General features: G+C 44.7%; 1 protein-coding gene across 2 annotated transcripts in view; it reads left to right on the forward strand.

Moving 5' to 3' along the window:
- Positions 1-22,041, forward strand: part of LOC142725440 (zinc finger protein 513-like) — a 53,257-nt gene that overhangs the window by 20,269 nt on the left and 10,947 nt on the right. Inside the window, exon 2 of one of the 2 annotated variants that reach the window (XM_075848982.1) lies at positions 18,537-18,659. The exons of the other annotated variant lie outside the window; for it this stretch is intronic. Within the exon in view, the coding sequence (XP_075705097.1) occupies positions 18,537-18,659 (123 nt within the window). The remainder of the gene's footprint in view (positions 1-18,536; positions 18,660-22,041) is intronic. 2 annotated transcript variants of the gene reach the window in all.

The raw sequence follows: 22,041 nt of genomic DNA on the forward strand, positions 1-22,041 counted from the left end.
CAGCTCAGATATTACCGCAGGAAAGCGACAGCTCAGATATTACCGCAGGAAAGCGACAGCTCAGATATTACCGCAGGAAAGCGACAGCTCAGATATTACCGCAGGAAAGCGACAGCTCCGATATTACCGCAGGAAAGCGACAGCTCCGATATTACCGCAGGAAAGCGACAGCTCCGATATTACCGCAGGAAAGCGACAGCTCCGATATTACCGCAGGAAAGCGACAGCTCCGATATTACCGCAGGAAAGCGACAGCTCCGATATTACCGCAGGAAAGCGACAGCTCCGATATTACCGCAGGAAAGCGACAGCTCAGATATTACCGCAGGAAAGCGACAGCTCAGATATTACCGCAGGAAAGCGACAGCTCAGATATTACCGCAGGAAAGCGACAGCTCCGATATTACCGCAGGAAAGCGACAGCTCCGATATTACCGCAGGAAAGCGACAGCTCCGATATTACCGCAGGAAAGCGACAGCTCCGATATTACCGCAGGAAAGCGACAGCTCCGATATTACCGCAGGAAAGCGACAGCTCAGATATTACCGCAGGAAAGCGACAGCTCAGATATTACCGCAGGAAAGCGACAGCTCAGATATTACCGCAGGAAAGCGACAGCTCAGATATTACCGCAGGAAAGCGACAGCTCAGATATTACCGCAGGAAAGCGACAGCTCAGATATTACCGCAGGAAAGCGACAGCTCCGATATTACCGCAGGAAAGCGACAGCTCCGATATTACCGCAGGAAAGCGACAGCTCCGATATTACCGCAGGAAAGCGACAGCTCCGATATTACCGCAGGAAAGCGACAGCTCCGATATTACCGCAGGAAAGCGACAGCTCCGATATTACCGCAGGAAAGCGACAGCTCAGATATTACCGCAGGAAAGAGACAGCTCAGATATTACCGCAGGAAAGTGACAGCTCAGATATTACCGCAGGAAAGCGACAGCTCAGATATTACCGCAGGAAAGCGACAGCTCCGATATTACCGCAGGAAAGCGACAGCTCCGATATTACCGCAGGAAAGCGACAGCTCCGATATTACCGCAGGAAAGCGACAGCTCCGATATTACCGCAGGAAAGCGACATCTCCGATATTACCGCAGGAAAGCGACAGCTCCGATATTACCGCAGGAAAGCGACAGCTCCGATATTACCGCAGGAAAGCGACAGCTCAGATATTACCGCAGGAAAGCGACAGCTCAGATATTACCGCAGGAAAGAGACAGCTCAGATATTACCGCAGGAAAGCGACAGCTCAGATATTACCGCAGGAAAGCGACAGCTCAGATATTACCGCAGGAAAGCGACAGCTCAGATATTACCGCAGGAAAGCGACAGCTCAGATATTACCGCAGGAAAGAGACAGCTCAGATATTACCGCAGGAAAGTGACAGCTCAGATATTACCGCAGGAAAGCGACAGCTCAGATATTACCGCAGGAAAGCGACAGCTCCGATATTACCGCAGGAGAGCGACAGCTCCGATATTACCGCAGGAGAGCGACAGCTCAGATATTACTGCAGGAGAGTGACAGCTCAGATATTACCGCAGGAAAGCGACAGCTCAGATATTACCGCAGGAAAGCGACAGCTCCGATATTACTGCAGGAAAGCGACAGCTCCGATATTACTGCAGGAAAGCGACAGCTCCGATATTACTGCAGGAAAGTGACCGCTCAGACAGTTTTTAGTTTATACATACATTTTTGAGGTTTTTACCCTTTTCCGGCATTTGTCGTCTGGATACGTCATGGAAAGCCAGTGCTACCCGCAATTTGTTCTATACTTATGACAAATGGTGGACACCAGCTCAGAAGCTGAGTCCGTGCCGTCATCCCCAGGTGTTAGCGGTACTTTACAGCTGACACCCTACTGTAATGGCGGGGACCAAATTTAGCTCCAATCCCCGCCGTTAACCCCTTAAATGCAGCAGTCGTAAGCGATCGCAACAAAATTGCTGTGCTGCCGGTGGCTGCAAAGGCAACCGATGGCCTTATACTGGGCGGGGCCTGAATGGCTACCGTAGGCAAAATGGCGCTGTCTTAGGTGCTGAGCCGGCGTCAGCAGCGTTGGATGTCAGCTGTATGCTACAGCTGACATCCTCCTGTAAAGGCAGGGACCGGAGCTAGCTCCGATCCCTGCCATTAACCCCTAAGATGCAGCGATTGCAGGGCTGCCGACAAATGCTATGGCAACAGGAGGCCTAACAATGGCCTCCTGCTCTGTCGTTACGGGAGCCGATTAGGCCCCGCCCCACCTACAAGTCCCCTAGTGGGACTAAAACAAAGTTGTAAAAATTATAATAAAAGTTTCAAGTAATAAAATAAAACGGTCGCCCTTTTTCTCTTATCAAGTCATTTAATATTGAAAAAATAAACCACACATATTTGTTATCACCGCGACCGTAGCGACCTGAACTATAAAAATATTATGTTATTTACTTCACACGGTGAATGCTGTAAAAAAAAAAAAAAACCCCGTAGAAAACAATGCCAGAATTTCAGTTTTTTGGTCACTTTGCCCTCCAAATATTGGAATAAAAAGTGATCAAAAATGGTACCTACAAAAACTATAACTCGTCTCGCAAAAAACAAGCGCTCATACAGATGAAAAAAATCTTAAAATGTTATGGCTCTTACAACATGGCGACATTCTTTTTACAAGAGTAATTTTATTGTGGAAAAAGTTGTAAAACATAAAAGTGCTATAAATTAGGCATCGCCGGAATCGTACAAAGAGTGGTGACCGCTGTATAAAAAATAAATAAAAACACTGCCAGAATTGCAGTTTTTTGGTCACCTGGCCTCCCAAAAAATAGGATAAAAAGTGGCATGTACCCTAAAATGGTACCAATAATAACTACAGCTCGTCCCGCAAAAAAACAGCCTTATACCACGTCATCTATGAAAAAAGAAGTCGTTAAGGCTCCAATAATTCATGAAATAAAAATATGCAGTTGTACAGATCAGAGGGGAACATTTCTTCTGTTTCAAGAGGCGAATTATCAAGGCCCTAAAATTAGGGAACCAGGAAGTGGAGGGCCCAAACATATCCGCTGGAAGCGAGGGCGCCCGTATTATACCAGGAAGGAGAGGGCCCAAACATATCTGCTGGAAGCGAGGGTGCCCGTATTATACCAGGAAGGAGAGGGCCCAAACATATCTGCTGGAAGCGAGGGTGCCCGTATTATACCAGGAAGGGGAGGACCCAAACATATCTGCTGGAAGCGAGGGTGCCCGCATTATACCAGGAAGGAGAGGGCCCAAACATATCTGCTGGAAGCGAGGGTGCCCGTATTATACCAGGAAGGAGAGGGCCCAAACATATCTGCTGGAAGCGAGGGTGCCCGTATTATACCAGGAAGGAGAGGGCCCAAACATATCTGCTGGAAGCGAGGGTGCCCGTATTATACCAGGAAGAGGAGGACCCAAACATATCTGCTGGAAGCGAGGGCGCCCGTATTATACCAGGAAGGGGGGGGGGGCCCAAACATATCTGCTGGAAGCGAGGGCGCCCGTATTATACCAGGAAGGGGGGGGGGCCCAAACATATCTGCTGGAAGTGAGGGCGCCTGTATTATACCAGGAAGGGGAGGGCTCAAACATATCTGATGGAAGCGAGGGTGCCCGTATTATACCAGGAAGGGGAGGGCCCAAACATATCTGCTGGAAGCGAGGGCGCCCACATTATACCAGGAAGGAGAGGGGCCAAACATATCTGCTGGAAGCGAGGATGCCCGTATTATACCAGGAAGAGGAGGACCCAAACATATCTGCTGGAAGCGAGGGCACCTGTATTATGCCAGGAAGGGGAGGGTCCAAACATATCTGCTGGAAGCGAGGGTACCCGTATTATACCATGAACTGGAAGGCCCAAACATATCTGCTGGAAGCCAGGGCGCCCGTATTACACCAGCAAGGGGAAGTCCCAAACATATCTGCTGGAAGCAAGGGTGCCCGTATTATACTGTCAGGGTTAAACTTCCTTCTCCCTGTTATTCCACACCGAATAGCCACCTCTGTAAATTGGAACTGAGGGCATGCATGGAGAAAATATACCACGAGACAAATTGGTATAGATCCTCCCTCAGTGAGGTAGGAAGTGAACTGAACTTTTTATTGAACAAAAGAAAGAAACACAAGTTCCCTCCCTAGAGATGTGGGACGTGCTTAAGCCCCATTGGCTCCTCAGCTGTAAGTTCTTCTGTACACTCCTCTAGCATTCCAGGGGCGGTGTCTCCATAGGTGTGCCCCTGATACAGGCTCCTTTTGTGTTCCATAGATCCAATCTCTTTGTGAAATATACTGATATAAAGCAATAATATTTTTGCAAACAATATACATGGTAATGATCCCTGACAATACCAGGAAGAGGAGGACCCAAACATATCTGCTGGAAGTGACGGTGCCCGTATTATACCATGAAGGGGATGACCTAAACATATCTGCTGGAAAAGGGGGCGTCCTTATACCAGGAAGAGGAGGACCTTAACATATCTGCTAGAAGCGAGGGTGCCCGTATTATACCAGGAAGGGGAAGGCCCAAACATATCTTCTTGAAGCGAGGGTGCCCGTATTACACCAGGAAGGGGAGGGCCCAAACATATCTGCTGGAAACCAGGGCGCCCGTATTACACCAGGAAGGGGAAGGCCCAAACATATCTGCTGGAAGCGAGGGTGCCTGTATTATACCAGGAAGGGGAGGGCCCAAACATATCCGCTGGAAGCGAGGGTGCCCGTATCATACCAGGAAGGAGAGGGCCCAAACATATCTGCTAGAAGCGAGGATGCCCGTATTATACCAGGAAGAGGAGGACCCAAACATATCTGCTGGAAGCGAGGGCGCCTGTATTATACCAGGAAGGGGAGGGCCCAAACATATCTGATGGAAGCCAGGGCGCCTGTATTATACCAGGAAGGGGAGGGCCCAAACATATCTGCTGGAAGCGAGGGTGCCCATATTATCCCAGGAAGGGGAGGGCCCAAACATATCTGCTGGAAGCGAGGGCGTCCGTCTTATACCAGGAAGAGGAGGACCTAAACATCTGCTGGAAGCGAGGGTGCCCGTATTATCCCAGGAAGGGGAGGGCCCAAACATATCTGCTGGAAGCGAGGGCGTCCGTCTTATACCAGGAAGAGGAGGACCTAAACATATCTGCTGGAAGCGAGGGTGCCCATATTATACCAGGATCACACTTCCCAACAATATTCCCCAAACTGCAAAGGTGCGGAGCGTGGACCAAAAGGGGATAAGGAAGGACATTTATCAGTGCGACACCGGCCTTGCAGAAAGGATTGATCAAAGTGAAACACACATCTATAGATTATTTACCCCGTTATTATACCCCCTGACTATGCCCCTGATGTACTCTGGCCAGCTCACATGTGCCCCCACATTATTATACCACCTGACTGTGCCCGTGATGTACTCTGCCCAGCTTATGTGTGCCCCCACATTATTATACCACCTGACTGTGCCCCTGATGTACTCTGCCTGGCTCACATTTGCCCCCACATTATTATACCACCTGACAATGCCCCTGATGTACTCTGCCTGGCTCACATGTGCCCCCACATTATTATACCACCTGACAATGCCCCTGATGTACTCTGCCCGGCTTACATGTACCCCCACATTATTATACCCCCTGACTATGCCCCTGATGTACTCTGCCCGGCTCACATGCACCCCCTCATTATTATACCCTTTGACTATGCCCGTGATGTACTCTGCCCAGCTTATGTGTGCCCCCACATTATTATACCACCTGACTGTGCCCCTGATGTACTCTGCCTGGCTCACATGTGCTCCCACATTATTATACCACCTGACAATGCCCCTGATGTACTCTGCCCGGCTTACATGTGCGCCCACATTGTTATACCACCTGACTATGCCCCTGATGTACTCTGCCCAGCTTACGTGTGCCCCCACATTTTTATACCACCTGACTATGCCCCTGATGTACTCTGCCCGGCTCACATGCACCCCCACATTATTATACCCCCTGTCTATGCCCCTTATGTACTCTGCCCGGCTCACATGTGCCCCCACATTATTATACCCCCTGACTATGCCCCTGATGTATTCTGCCCGGCTCACATGCACCCCCACATTATTATACCCCCTGTCTATGCCCCTTATGTACTCTGCCCGGCTCACATGTGCCCCCACATTATAAACGGAAACATCAGCAATACTACTACCAAGCAGAACTCACTCTCCAAAAGCAAAATGGTGCTCCCTCCCTTCTGAGCCCTACATTGTGCCCAAACAGCGGTTTACTTCCACATATATGGCACCGACATACCCGGGACAGCCCTTTTAACAGTTTTTGGGGTGTGTGTCTCCAGTGGCATAAGCCGGGCACCACATATTTGCCACTGAAATGTCACATCTAGGGAAAAATTTATATTTTTGCTTTGCACCATCCATCCGCAGCGCATTCATTTATGGAAAAGACCTGTGAGGTGAAAATGCTCACTACCCCCCTTAATAAATGCCTTGAGGGTGCAGTCTCCAAAATGGGGTCACTTCTCAGAGGTTTCTTTTATTATTTCACATCAGAGCCTCTGCAATTGTGAACCAATACTTTATATGTCGCCAAATTAGGCCTCAATTTTACATGGTACTCTCTCACTCCTGAGCCCTGTCAAATGTCCAGGCAAAAGATTAGGGACCCATGTAGGGTGTTTCTAAAACCGGGAAACACAGCATAATAATTAGAGAGCGGTCTTGTTATGGTGGCACAAGCCGGGCACCGCATGTTGGCATATCTATGGAAAAATCCCATTTTCACTCTGCAACATCGAAAGCACACTAATTTATGCAAAACACCTGCAGGGTTAACATGCCCACTACACCCCTAGGTGAATACCTCGAGGGGTGTAGTTTCCAAAATGTGGTCACTTCTCAGGGGTTTCCAAAGTTTTGGTCCCACAGGGGCTTTGCAAATGCGACATAACGACCAGAAACCAATCCAGCAAAATCCGTGCTCCAAAAGCCAAATTGTGCTCCTTCCCTTCTGGGCCCCGCCGCAGTGCATGATCACATATGGGGTATTTCCGTACTCCGGAGAAGTTGCTTTACAAATGTTGGGGTTCTTTTTCTCCTTTATTTGTTGAGAAAATGAAAAATATTGAGCTAAATCTACGTCTTATTGAAGAAAAGGGATTGTTTTTTTTTTCACTGCCCAATTCTAATAAAATCTATGAAACAAAGGGGTCAAAATGTTCACTACACCCCTAGATGAATTCCTCAAGAGGTGTAGCTTCCTAAACGGAGTCACTTTTGGGGGGTTACCACTGTACTGGTACCTTAGGGGCTTTGGAAAAGCGACATGGTGCAGAGAAACCAATCCAGCAAAATCTGTGCTACAAAAGCCAAATGGCGCTCCTTCTCTTCTCAGCCCCGTCGTGTGCCTAAACAGCAGTTTATGACCACATATGGGGTATTGCTGTACTCGGGAGAAATTACTTTACAAATGTTAGGGGGCTTTTTCTTCTTTGTGGACATTTTATTTTTATTTTTTTTAGCTAAAACGACATCTTATTGGAAAAAAAATGTAATTTTTCATTTTCACGTCAAAGTTCTAATAAAATCTATGAAAAGCCTGTGGCGTCAAAATGCTCGCTACACACCTAGATGAATTCTTTGTGGGTTGCAGTTTCCAAAATGGGGTCCCTTTTGGGGGATTTCCACTGTGTTGGCACCGCAAGACCTCTCCAAACCTGACAAGTTGCCTAAAATATATTCTAATAAGGCCCCAAAATCCTCTAGGTGCGCCTTCGCTTCGGAGGCCGGTGTTTGTCCATTACCGCACTAGGGCCACATGTGGGATCTTTCTAAAAACTGCAGAATAAATAAATCTTAAATTGCGTTTCTCTGGTAAAACCTTTTGTGGTATAGAATTTTTTTTTATTAAATATGAATTTCTGCAAAAAAAATAAAATTTGTAAATTTCACCTCTACTTTGCTTTAACTCTTGTGAAAGGGTTAAGAAACTCTCTAAATGCTGCTTTGAATACTCTGAGGGGTGCAGTTTTTAAAATGGGGTGACTTATGGGGGTTTGTATTGTATGGGCCCCTCAAAGCCACTTCAGAACTGAACCGGTCCCTGTAATAACGGCCTTTTAAAATTCTCTTAAAAATGGGAGAAAATCCGGCTAAAGTTCTAAGCCTTGTAACGTCCTAGAAAAATAAAAGGTTGTTCAAAAAACGATGCAAACATAAAGTAGACATGTGGGAAGTGTGAAATAGTAGCAATTTTGTGTTGTATAACAGCCTGTCTTACAAGCAGATACATTAGGAAAATGCTCATCTATGCAATTTTTCGCAAAATTTTGGTATTTTTTACAATTAAATACTGAATGTATAGACCAAATTTCACCACTAACTTAAAGTACAATGTGTCACAAGAAAACAATCTCAGAATCGCTTGGATACGTAAAAGCATTCCCAAGTTACTATCCCATAAAGTGACACATGTTTTGAAAAATGAGGCTGTCAGGAAGGTCAAAAGTGGCTGCAGCAGGAAGGGGCTAAAGATAAATGCCGGCGCTGCTGTGAACTGCCGGGTATTCCTCCTCCTCCTCCTCCACCTCCTTCTTTACTTTATGTAATAACATAAACTGGAGAAATGTTCTTCTTGTTTTGATGTGGAGGATTTCCGGAGCATTTTGGCAAATAAAAGTTATTACAAAGATTCCTCGCTTTGCCTTTTTAAACTCACTGCTAATTTTGTTAATACTCCTGTGTGTATAATATATGTGCGTGCGTGTGTGTATGTGTGTGTGTACATAATATATGTGTGTGTATATATATATATAGATGTGTGTATAATCTGTGCGTGTCTATATAATGTGTGTGTGTAATATATATCTGTGTGTGTGTGTGTGTGTGTGTGTGTGTATAATATATGTAGGTGGGTGTGTGTATGTATGTATATATATTATATAGATATGTGCATAATGTGTGTCTGTATAGTGTGTGTGTGTGTGTGTGTGTGTGTGTATAATATATATATATATGTCTATATAATGTATAATGTGTGTATATATAATGTATAATGTGTGTGTGTGTGTGTGTGTGTATAATATATGTATAATGTGTGTTTGTGTGTGTGTATAACATATATCTGTGTGTGTATAATATATATATGTCTATATAATGTGTGTATATATAATGTATAATGTGTCTATATAATGTATAATGTGTGTGTGTGTGTGTATAATATATATAATGTGTGTGTGTATAATATATATATGTGTGTGTGTCTATATAATGTATAATGTAATTGGAAGATCATCAGAAAGTTCATTTATTTCAGTAATTCGGCTCATAAAGTCTCTCATATTCTATAGATTCATCACACACAGAGGGATCTCATATATTCTATAGATTCATCACACACAGAGGGATCTCATATATTCTATAGATTCATCACACACAGAGGGATCTCATATATTCTATAGATTCATCACACACAGAGGGATCTCATATATTCTATAGAGTCATCACACACAGAGGTATCTCATATATTCTATAGATTCATCACACACAGAGGGATCTCATATATTCTATAGATTCATCACACACAGAGGATCTCATATATTCTATAGATTCATCACACACAGAGGGATCTCATATATTCTATAGATTCATCACACACAGAGGGATCTCATATATTCTATAGACTCATCACACACAGAGGGATCTCGTATATTCTATAGATTCATTACACACAGAGGGATCTCGTATATTCTATAGATTCATTACACACAGAGGGATCTCATATATTTAGATTCATCACACACAGAGGGATCTCATATATTCTATAGATTCATCACACACAGAGGGATCTCATATATTCTATAGATTCATCACACACAGAGGGATCTCATATATTCTATAGATTCATCACACACAGAGGGATCTCATATATTCTATAGATTCATCACACACAGAGGGATCTCATATATTCTATAGATTCATTACACACAGAGGGATCTCATATATTCTATAGATTCATCACACACAGAGGGATCTCATATATTCTATAGATTCATCACACAGAGGGATCTCATATATTCTATAGATTCATCACACACCGAGGATCTCATATATTCTATAGATTCATTACACACAGATGGATCTCATATATTCTATAGATTCATCACACACAGAGGGATCTCGTATATTCTATAGATTCATTACACACAGAGGGATCTCGTATATTCTATAGATTCATTACACACAGAGGGATCTCATATATTTAGATTCATCACACACAGAGGGATCTCATATATTCTATAGATTCATCACACACAGAGGGATCTCATATATTCTATAGATTCATCACACACAGAGGTATCTCATATATTTAGATTCATCACACACAGAGGGATCTCATATATTCTATAGATTCATCACACACAGAGGGATCTCATATATTCTATAGATTCATCACACACAGGGATCTCATATATTCTATAGATTCATCACACACAGAGGGATCTCATATATTCTATAGATTCATCACACACAGAGGGATCTCGTATATTCTATAGATTCATTACACACAGAGGGATCTCGTATATTCTATAGATTCATTACACACAGAGGGATCTCATATATTTAGATTCATCACACACAGAGGGATCTCATATATTCTATAGATTCATCACACACAGAGGGATCTCATATATTATATAGATTCATCACACACAGAGGGATCTCATATATTCTATAGATTCATCACACACAGAGGGATCTCATATATTCTATAGATTCATCACACACAGAGAGATCTCATATATTCTATAGATTCATCACACACAGAGGGATCTCGTATATTCTATAGATTCATTACACACAGAGGGATCTCGTATATTCTATAGATTCATTACACACAGAGGGATCTCGTATATTCTATAGATTCATTACACACAGATGGATCTCATATATTTAAATTCATCACACACAGAGGGATCTCATATATTCTATAGATTCATCACACACAGAGGGATCTCATATATTCTATAGATTCATCACACACAGAGGGATCTCATATATTCTATAGATTCATCACACACAGAGGGATCTCATATATTCTATAGATTCATCACACACAGAGGGATCTCATATATTCTATAGAGTCATCACACACAGAGGTATCTCATATATTCTATAGATTCATCACACACAGAGGGATCTCATATATTCTATAGATTCATCACACACAGAGGATCTCATATATTCTATAGATTCATCACACACAGAGGGATCTCATATATTCTATAGATTCATCACACACAGAGGGATCTCATATATTCTATAGACTCATCACACACAGAGGGATCTCGTATATTCTATAGATTCATTACACACAGAGGGATCTCGTATATTCTATAGATTCATTACACACAGAGGGATCTCATATATTTAGATTCATCACACACAGAGGGATCTCATATATTCTATAGATTCATCACACACAGAGGGATCTCATATATTCTATAGATTCATCACACACAGAGGGATCTCATATATTCTATAGATTCATCACACACAGAGGGATCTCATATATTCTATAGATTCATCACACACAGAGGGATCTCATATATTCTATAGATTCATTACACACAGAGGGATCTCATATATTCTATAGATTCATCACACACAGAGGGATCTCATATATTCTATAGATTCATCACACAGAGGGATCTCATATATTCTATAGATTCATCACACACAGAGGATCTCATATATTCTATAGATTCATTACACACAGATGGATCTCATATATTCTATAGATTCATCACACACAGAGGGATCTCGTATATTCTATAGATTCATTACACACAGAGGGATCTCGTATATTCTATAGATTCATTACACACAGAGGGATCTCATATATTTAGATTCATCACACACAGAGGGATCTCATATATTCTATAGATTCATCACACACAGAGGGATCTCATATATTCTATAGATTCATCACACACAGAGGTATCTCATATATTTAGATTCATCACACACAGAGGGATCTCATATATTCTATAGATTCATCACACACAGAGGGATCTCATATATTCTATAGATTCATCACACACAGGGATCTCATATATTCTATAGATTCATCACACACAGAGGGATCTCATATATTCTATAGATTCATCACACACAGAGGGATCTCGTATATTCTATAGATTCATTACACACAGAGGGATCTCGTATATTCTATAGATTCATTACACACAGAGGGATCTCATATATTTAGATTCATCACACACAGAGGGATCTCATATATTCTATAGATTCATCACACACAGAGGGATCTCATATATTATATAGATTCATCACACACAGAGGGATCTCATATATTCTATAGATTCATCACACACAGAGGGATCTCATATATTCTATAGATTCATCACACACAGAGAGATCTCATATATTCTATAGATTCATCACACACAGAGGGATCTCGTATATTCTATAGATTCATTACACACAGAGGGATCTCGTATATTCTATAGATTCATTACACACAGAGGGATCTCGTATATTCTATAGATTCATTACACACAGATGGATCTCATATATTTAAATTCATCACACACAGAGGGATCTCATATATTCTATAGATTCATCACACACAGAGGGATCTCATATATTCTATAGATTCATCACACACAGAGGGATCTCATATATTCTATAGATTCATCACACACAGAGGGATCTCGTATATTCTATAGATTCATCACACACAGAGGGATCTCCTATATTCTATAGATTCATCACACGCAGAGGGATCTCATATATTCTATAGATTCATCACACGCAGAGGGATCTCATATTCTATAGATTCATCACACACAGAGGGATCTCATATATTCTATAGATTCATCACACACAGAGGGATCTCACATATTCTATAGATTCATCACACACAGAGGGATCTCATATTCTATAGATTCATCACACACAGAGGGATCTCATATATTCTATAGATACATCACACACAGGGATCTCATATATTCTATAGATTCATCACACACAGAGGGATCTCATATATTCTATAGATTCATTACACACAGAGGGATCTCATATATTCTATAGATTCATCACACACAGGGATCTCATATATTCTATAGATTCATCACACACAGGGATCTCATATATTCTATAGATTCATCACACACAGGGATCTCATATATTCTATAGATTCATCACACACAGAGGGATCTCATATATTCTATAGATTCATCACACACAGAGGGATCTCATATATTCTATAGATTCATTACACACAGAGGGATCTCATATATTCTATAGAACATTATATAAGCCCAATATCAAAAATGATTTTTATACGGAAATGTCGTCGTACTGAGAAGTCTGTCCAGTATCTGCCCTCAATACTTGGCCGGGGCTCCGACTCTCCATGAATTACTGCATCAATGCGGCGTGGCATTGAGGCGATCAGCCTGTGGCACTGCTGAGGTGTTATTAATGTGGCGTGGCATGGGGGCGATCAGCCTGTGGCACTGCTGAGGTGTTATTAATGTGGCGTGGCATGGGGGCGATCAGCCTGTGGCACTGCTGAGGTGTTATCAATGCGGCGTGGCATGGAGGCGATCAGCCTGTGGCACTGCTGAGGGGTTATCAATGCGGCGTGGCATGGGGGCGATCAGCCTGTGGCACTGCTGAGGTGTTATGAATGTGGCGTGGCATGGGGGCGATCAGCCTGTGGCACTGCTAAGGGGGTATCAATGCGGCGTGGCATGGGGGCGATCAGCCTGTGGCACTGCTGAGGTGTTATGAATGTGGCGTGGCATGGGGGCGATCAGCCTGTGGCACTGCTAAGGGGTTATCAATGCGGCGTGGCATGGGGGCGATCAGCCTGTGGCACTGCTGAGGTGTTATGAATGTGGCGTGGCATGGGGGCGATCAGCCTGTGGCACTGCTAAGGGGTTATCAATGCGGCGTGGCATGGAGGTGATCAGCCTGTGGCACTGCTGAGGGGTTATCAATGTGGCGTGGCATGGAGGTGATCAGCCTATGGCACTGCTGAGGGGTTATCAGTGCGGCGTGGCATGGAGGCGATCAGCCTGTGGCACTGCTGAGGTGTTATCAATGTGGCGTGGCATGGAGGTGATCAGTCTGGCACTGCTGAGGGGTTATCAATGCGGCGTGGCATGGAGGCGATCAGCCTGTGGCACTGCTGAGGGGTTATCAATGCGGCATGGCATGGGGGTGATCAGCCTGTGGCACTGGTGAGGTGTTATCAATGCAGCGTGGCAATTTTTGATATTGGGCTTATATAATATTCTCATTTTCTGAGATACTAAATTTTGGGTTTTCAGTAACTGTTCCCATAATCATCAACATTACAAGAAAAAACTGCTGGAAATAGATCCCTCTGTGTGTGATGAATCTATAGAATATATGAGATCCCTGTGTGTGATGAATCTATAGAATATATGAGATCCCTGTGTGTGATGAATCTATAGAATATATGAGATCCCTCTGTGTGTGATGAATCTATAGAATATATGAGATCCCTGTGTGTGATGAATCTATAGAATATATGAGATCCCTCTGTGTGTGATGAATCTATAGAATATATGAGATCCCTCTGCGTGTGATGAATCTATAGAATATATGAGATCCCTCTGTGTGTGATGAATCTATAGAATATATGAGATCCCTCTGCGTGTGATGAATCTATAGAATATATGAGATCCCTCTGTGTGTGATGAATCTATAGAATATATGAGATCCCTCTGCGTGTGATGAATCTATAGAATATATGAGATCCCTCTGTGTGATGAATCTATAGAATATATGAGATCCCTCTGCGTGTGATGAATCTATAGAATATATGAGATCCCTCTGTGTGTGATGAATATATGAGATCCCTCTGCGTGTGATGAATCTATAGAATATATGAGATCCTGTGTGTGATGAATCTATAGAATATATGAGATCCCTCTGTGTGTGATGAATCTATAGAATATATGAGATCCCTCTGTGTGTGATGAATCTATAGAATATATGAGATCCCTCTGTGTGTGATGAATCTATAGAATATATGAGATCCCTCTGTGTGTGATGAATCTATAGAATATATGAGATCCCTCTGTGTGTGATGAATATATAAGATCCCTCTGTGTGTGATGAATCTATAGAATATACGAGATCCCTCTGTGTGTGATGAATCTATAGAATATACGAGATCCCTCTGTGTGTGATGAATCTATAGAATATATGAGATCCCTCTGTGTGTGATGAATCTATAGAATATATGAGATCCCTCTGCGTGTGATGAATCTATAGAATATATGAGATCCCTCTGCGTGTGATGAATCTATAGAATATATGAGATCCCTCTGCGTGTGATGAATCTATAGAATATATGAGATCCCTCTGCGTGTGATGAATCTATAGAATATATGAGATCCCTCTGCGTGTGATGAATCTATAGAATATATGAGATCCCTCTGCGTGTGATGAATCTATAGAATATATGAGATCCCTCTGCGTGTGATGAATCTATAGAATATATGAGATCCCTCTGCGTGTGATGAATCTATAGAATATATGAGATCCCTCTGCGTGTGATGAATCTATAGAATATATGAGATCCCTCTGCGTGTGATGAATCTATAGAATATATGAGATCCCTCTGCGTGTGATGAATCTATAGAATATATGAGATCCCTCTGTGTGTGATGAATCTATAGAATATATGAGATCCCTCTGTGTGTGATGAATCTATAGAATATATGAGATCCCTGTGTGTGATGAATCTATAGAATATATGAGATCCCTCTGTGTGTGATGAATCTATAGAATATATGAGATCCCTCTGTGTGTAATGAATCTATAGAATATATGAGATCCCTCTGTGTGTGATGAATCTATAGAATATATGAGATCCCTGTGTGTGATGAATCTATAGAATATATGAGATCCCTCTGTGTGTGATGAATCTATAGAATATATGAGAGACTTTACGAGCTGAATTACTGAAATAAATGAACTTTCTGATGATCTAATTCATTGAGAAGGGTGTGTGTGTGTGTGTGTGTGTGTGTGTGTATGTATATGTGTATATATATATATATATATATATATATATATACACACAGTGGATATAAAAAGTCTACACACCCCTGTTACACTGCCAGGTTTTCGTCATGTTACACAATCAGATGAATAATTTCAGGACTTTTTCCACCTTTACTGTCTCCCATAATCTGAACTATTCCATTGAAAAACAAACTGAAATCTTTTAGGGTGGAAAAATAAGAATAAGCAACAAAAATAATGTGGTTGCATAAATCTGCACACCCTAAATTAATACTTTGCTGAATTCCCCTCTGACTTTATGAAGCATTCAGTCTTGTCGGGTAGAAGTCGATCATATGGCAGATCCTGACTTGGCGTCTCCTGTGTACGGCCCCTCCAGGTCCCCCCGCAGATTGTCAGTGGGGTTTAGGTCTGGGCTCCGGATGATCTTTTTTTGTTGCTTTGGGTCGTTGTTGTGCTGAAAGGTGAATATTCCTCCTCTTCATCTTCAGCTTTTTATCAGCGGCTGCAGGTTTTCTGCCAAGATTTTCCCAGTTCCAGCTGCAGAAAAACAGCCCCAAAGTATAATGCTGCCCCCGCCGTGCTCCATAACGCTGCCCCCGCCGTGCTCCATAACGCTGCCCCCGCCGTGCTCCATAACGCTGCCCCCGCCGTGCTCCATAACGCTGCCCCCGCCGTGCTCCATAACGCTGCCCCCGCCGTGCTCCATAACGCTGCCCCCGCCGTGCTCCATAACGCTGCCCCCGCCGTGCTCCATAACGCTGCCCCCGCCGTGCTCCAGAACGCTGCCCCCGCCGTGCTCCAGAACGCTGCCCCCGCCGTGCTCCATAACGCTGCCCCCGCCGTGCTCCAGAACGCTGCCCCCGCCGTGCTCCAGAACGCTGCCCCCGCCGTGCTCCAGAACGCTGCCCCCGCCGTGCTCCAGAACGCTGCCCCCGCCGTGCTCCATAACGCTGCCCCCGCCGTGCTCCATAACGCTGCCCCCGCCGTGCTCCATAACGCTGCCCCCGCCGTGCTCCATAACGCTGCCCCCGCCGTGCTCCATAACGCTGCCCCCGCCGTGCTCCATAACGCTGCCCCCGCCGTGCTCCATAACGCTGCCCCCGCCGTGCTCCATAACGCTGCCCCCGCCGTGCTCCATAACGCTGCCCCCGCCGTGCTCCATAACGCTGCCCCCGCCGTGCTCCATAACGCTGCCCCCGCCGTGCTCCTTAACGCTGCCCCCGCCGTGCTCCATAACGCCGCCCCCGCCGTGCTCCACAACGCCGTGCCCCACAACGCCGCCCCCGCCATGCTCCACAACACCGCCCCGCCATGCTCCACAACGCCGCCCCCGCCGTGCTCCATAATGCTGCCTCCACCATGCGTCACTGTGGGGACCGTTTTCTTTTGGTGATGTGCAGTGTTGGCTTTGCGACAAACAAACGTTTTGGAATTATGGACAAATAGTTCCACCTCGGTCTCATCGGACATAACACGTTTTCCCACATGCTTTCAGCAGACTTGATGTAGGTCTTTGCAGAACATGCCGGACTTGGATGTTTTTCTTTGTCAGAAAAGGCTTCTGTCTTGCCACCCTCCCGCACAGCCCAGACATATGAAGAATACGGGAGATTGTTGTCACATGCACTACACAACCAGCACCTGCCAGGAAGTCCTGCAGCTCCTTTAACGTTGCTGTAGGCCTCTTTGTAGCTTCCCGGACCAATTTTCATCTTGTCTTTTCATCAAGTTTTGAGGGACGTCCAGTTCTTGGTAAGGTCACTGTTGTGCCAAATGTAATCCACTTCTTGGTGACGTCTTCACTGTGTTCCATGATATATCTAATGCCTTGGAAATTCTTTGGTGCCCTTCTCCTGACTGATGCCTTTCAACAATCAGATCCCTTTTAACAAAGAAAATGTCAGGAAAATCCTAATAGAAGAGCTGAACTTTATATGGGGTCAGTCAGAATCACTATAAATAATGGCAGCTGAGTACTGACTACTATTTAACATGAGTTTAAATGTGATTGGCTAATTCTGAACTCAACCACATCCCTCATTATAAGAGGGCGTTCACACTTATGCAACCACATTATTGTAGTTTTTTTTATTTTTCTCCTATAAATTATTTCAGTTTGTTTTTCAATGGAATTGTACAGATTATGGGAGACATTAAAGGTGGAAAAAGTTATGAAATGATTCATCTTGGACTGACTTTGTAACATGGCAAAAACCTGGGATTTTAACAGCGGCGTGTAGACTTTTTATATCCATTGTATATATATATATATATATATAATATATATATGTGTGTGTGTATATATATATTATAATATTTTACACAAATTTTGTCCCCCACATATGAGACATCCTCATGATTGTATGATCCTAGTGAAGACCCCACTGTACATACAAAGGGTTTAATGGTCTCTCTCTGTGTCAGGGGGAAGTGAGGAGCCTCTGGATTCCAGCAGACTGGTCCTTGAGTCAGATCTTTTACTTGTCGATGAGCTGGAGCTCTCGGACAGCAGTGAGCGGCTCCTCTCCTTCTCCAAGGACTCTGAAGGTGAGTGATGTCTGGTCCAGAGCTCAGTGTTTAGAGGTAATCTTCACACACATAACTGGCCCACACCACTGCCCCCCCCCCCGGGGTGAGAGATGACTGTGCCGGCCCAAGGCTGTGTGCTGACACCACTATTCATAGAGAGCCTACGCTGTACAGGAGAGAGGACCCCGCTATAATAAGAGCCTACAATCTACAGGAGAGAGGACCCCGCTATAACAAGAGCCTACACTCTACAGGAGAGAGGACCCCGCTATAACAAGTGCTTACACTCTACAGGAGTTGCCAATTTTACGAGCCAGTTGAGTCTGCTGACAAGTTCTTGTCTTGTAGGACTTATCTCCTCTTACCCGTGTTGAGCTGTTTAATTTGCATGCCATATATAACATCTTGGCTTCTGACCGTTTCCCCGGCCCCGTGGTCGTCTGATCCTCCACATACCCCAGCACACAAACAAGCAGGCTCGATACCGACCTGAAGCACCTCAGTTATGACCGTCACTACATCAGAACCTTCCAGAGCAGGACCAGAACATGTGCAGCATGCCCACAAATCCGTGTTTACAAGGTGGGCATGTCCAATCCGATCTAACACCGATGTCATATGAAAACCTTATAAACCTTAGGTAGTGAGTATAGATGAGATAATCTGAGAGCCTCGCTCAGCGACCGTTGCGACACCTTTTCCGGAATTTCCTTCCACTGAATATCCTCCAATGGTCCCAATTCCGCCTCCCACCTCTCCTTACTGCTCACCGGATCCAGAGCCCGGACATAACTCCCGACGAGTTTGACGTGGTCTCTATAAGGCGTATCATTTTGTTAGTAACAACACAACCAGTGCCGTCAGCGTAGTCCGCTTGGTATGCATGGCGCAAGTGAAGGAATTGCATGTGACACCTGGATCTGTGCAAAGGGACGTAACACCTCATCACTTACAATCTGTGCCACCCGAGTGAGACGGCTCGCTGCCAATTACCCATGTCTTATAGCTGATACAAATTGGACAATCACGGAATAAGCCGCAAAGTGGGCAATTGAGTCAGCGGCAAATTGAATTTACCCGTGTGAGTTTTCAAGAGTGAGTACTTTGCCAGTGATTCATGTTATCAGGGAACAGGCTGTAGCAGCCATGCCGTTCCGCGCCTCTTCCACGGTCTCTGCTCCGGTTCTTGTTCCCTCATGCTCGTCCTGAGCTCCACTTACCCGATCCGGAGGCTCTGGGCGGCATCAGGTAAGTGCATCTCTTACCTCCCTCCGAGGTTGTCATCCATGATGTGCGGCTGCAGCCACTAGAGGACGTGCGCGCGCTGACTCTTCCCTTCTTAAAGGGCCAGCACGTGCCAAAATTCCAAGACTTCCTATTTAAGGATCCTCCTCCCTCTGAATCCTTGCTTGTTCAACCAAGTTCCCCGTGAGCTTTCCTGTACCCTGGTTCCCTGTTACCTTGCCTTCTGCCTTTGTCTGGATTTCCCGTTGTGACCTCTGCCTGAACTTGACTATCCTTGCCTGTCGCCTGCCTTGACCTATTGCTATCGATACCCGTTACGACGTCTGCTGCCTGTCCTGACTTCTGGCCTGTACATCAGACTGCCTCTAAACCTGCTGTGCCAAGCGTTGCCCTGGGTTACAAGCACCATCTCCCGGATGACACAGAGGATCCACAAACAAACCGACCGTTATAGTTTGAACAAGCCATGGATCCCCTTGACACAGCCCTGCCTGACGCGGCTGATATGGCTCAGTTACTTTCAAGACAATGAGTCCGCCAAGACCAGCTTTTTCAGCTTTTGCAGCTTTTGCAAAATGTGTCCACTCGTTTGAACGAACTAGCGCCTCTGGCGCCTCCGCCACCGCAAGCTCCTGTCTACATTTCAGGACTACATTTACCTACGCCTGCCCGCTATGACGGTAACCCCAAAACCTGCAGGGGATTTGTTAATCAATGCACCATCCATTTTGAGGTCATGGCGCATCATTTTTCCTCGACCTGGCTAAGGTGGCCTACATCCTGTCCCTGCTTTCTGGTGAAGTGCTGGCGTGGGCATCGTCCTTGTGGGAGAGAAACAACCCCATAATGTATAATATTCAGAACTTTCTCTCCACATTTAAAAAGGTGTTTGAAGAACCGGGTCGAGCCTCTTCTGCAGCTTCTTTTCTTCTCAAGCTCCGGCAAGGAACCTCCACTGTAGGCCAATACGCCATTCAATTTCGCATCCTGGCTACAGAACTCCAGTGGAATAACGAGGCTCTGGTATCTACCTTCTGGGAGGGTCTGGCAAGCCGAATCAAGGATGAACTTGCTGGCGGAGACCTTCCACCATCCTTGGATGACGTGATCACTCTTGCCAATCGGATTGACATACGTTTCCGTGAGAAACAATAAGAATCTGCTCGGGGCAATCGGACATCACGGTTGGCACCAACCTTCCAAAGGCCTCTTCTAGCCACATCTTCCTCTCGGTCGGATGAACCTATGCAGGTGAAGAGAACAAGACTCGCGCCTGAGGAGCGCCAGAATAGACGCAAGTTGAACTTATGTTTATACTGTGGTGGAAAAACGCACTTCCTCAAGGACTGTCCAGTGAGGCCGGAAAACTCCAACGCCTAGGGCAAGTAGGAGAGGCTACCCTAGGTGGAGTATCGCCCTCTCAACAGATGACCATACCGGCAAAACTGTCCTTTGCAGGAACCACTTTCTGCGTCCAAGCCTTTTTAGATTCCGCATCCACTGGGTATTTCCTGTGCCAGTCCCTGGTATATTGCTACCAAATCCCAGTTAAAAAACTAACCAAACCTTTGTCCATTGCTTCTGTGGATGGGAGGCTTCTACAGGAGACTATCTTGTCACCGAGCCCATTTTCATGTTAACAGGGGCGCTGCACCAACAACGTATCTCCTATGTTTTAAAGAACTCTCTGAACCCTTTGCTACTGGGTCTACCGTTGTTGCAGAAGCACTCTCCTGTTATTGACTGGACTGGAGGTCAAATTACTGCTAAAGTGACTTCTGTCTCCAACATTGTCTACAAACTATTCGCCCATCCATGCCTCAGCCTACAGAACCTAACTCAGCAGGACTTGCTACTCCATACAAAAGCTTCTCTGATGTCTTCTGTAAACAACAAGCTGAATCGCTGCCACCTCACGGCCGTACGACTGTGCCATAGACCTGGTCTCCAACGCCACGCCTCTCTGAGGTAGAGTCTACCCTCTGTCTTTGCCCGAGACGGAGGCCATGTCTCGGTATATCCAAGAGAATCTGGAGAGCGTATTCATCCGTAAGTCTTCTTCTGCTGGCGCAAATTGATTACCGTGGGTTGAATAATATCACGTTAAAGAAGAAGTACCCGTTACCATTGATCTCTGAACTCTTTGACCGCCTAC

Source organism: Rhinoderma darwinii, unplaced genomic scaffold (genome assembly GCF_050947455.1).
Source record: "Rhinoderma darwinii isolate aRhiDar2 unplaced genomic scaffold, aRhiDar2.hap1 Scaffold_600, whole genome shotgun sequence".
Lineage (NCBI taxonomy): Eukaryota > Metazoa > Chordata > Amphibia > Anura > Rhinodermatidae > Rhinoderma > Rhinoderma darwinii.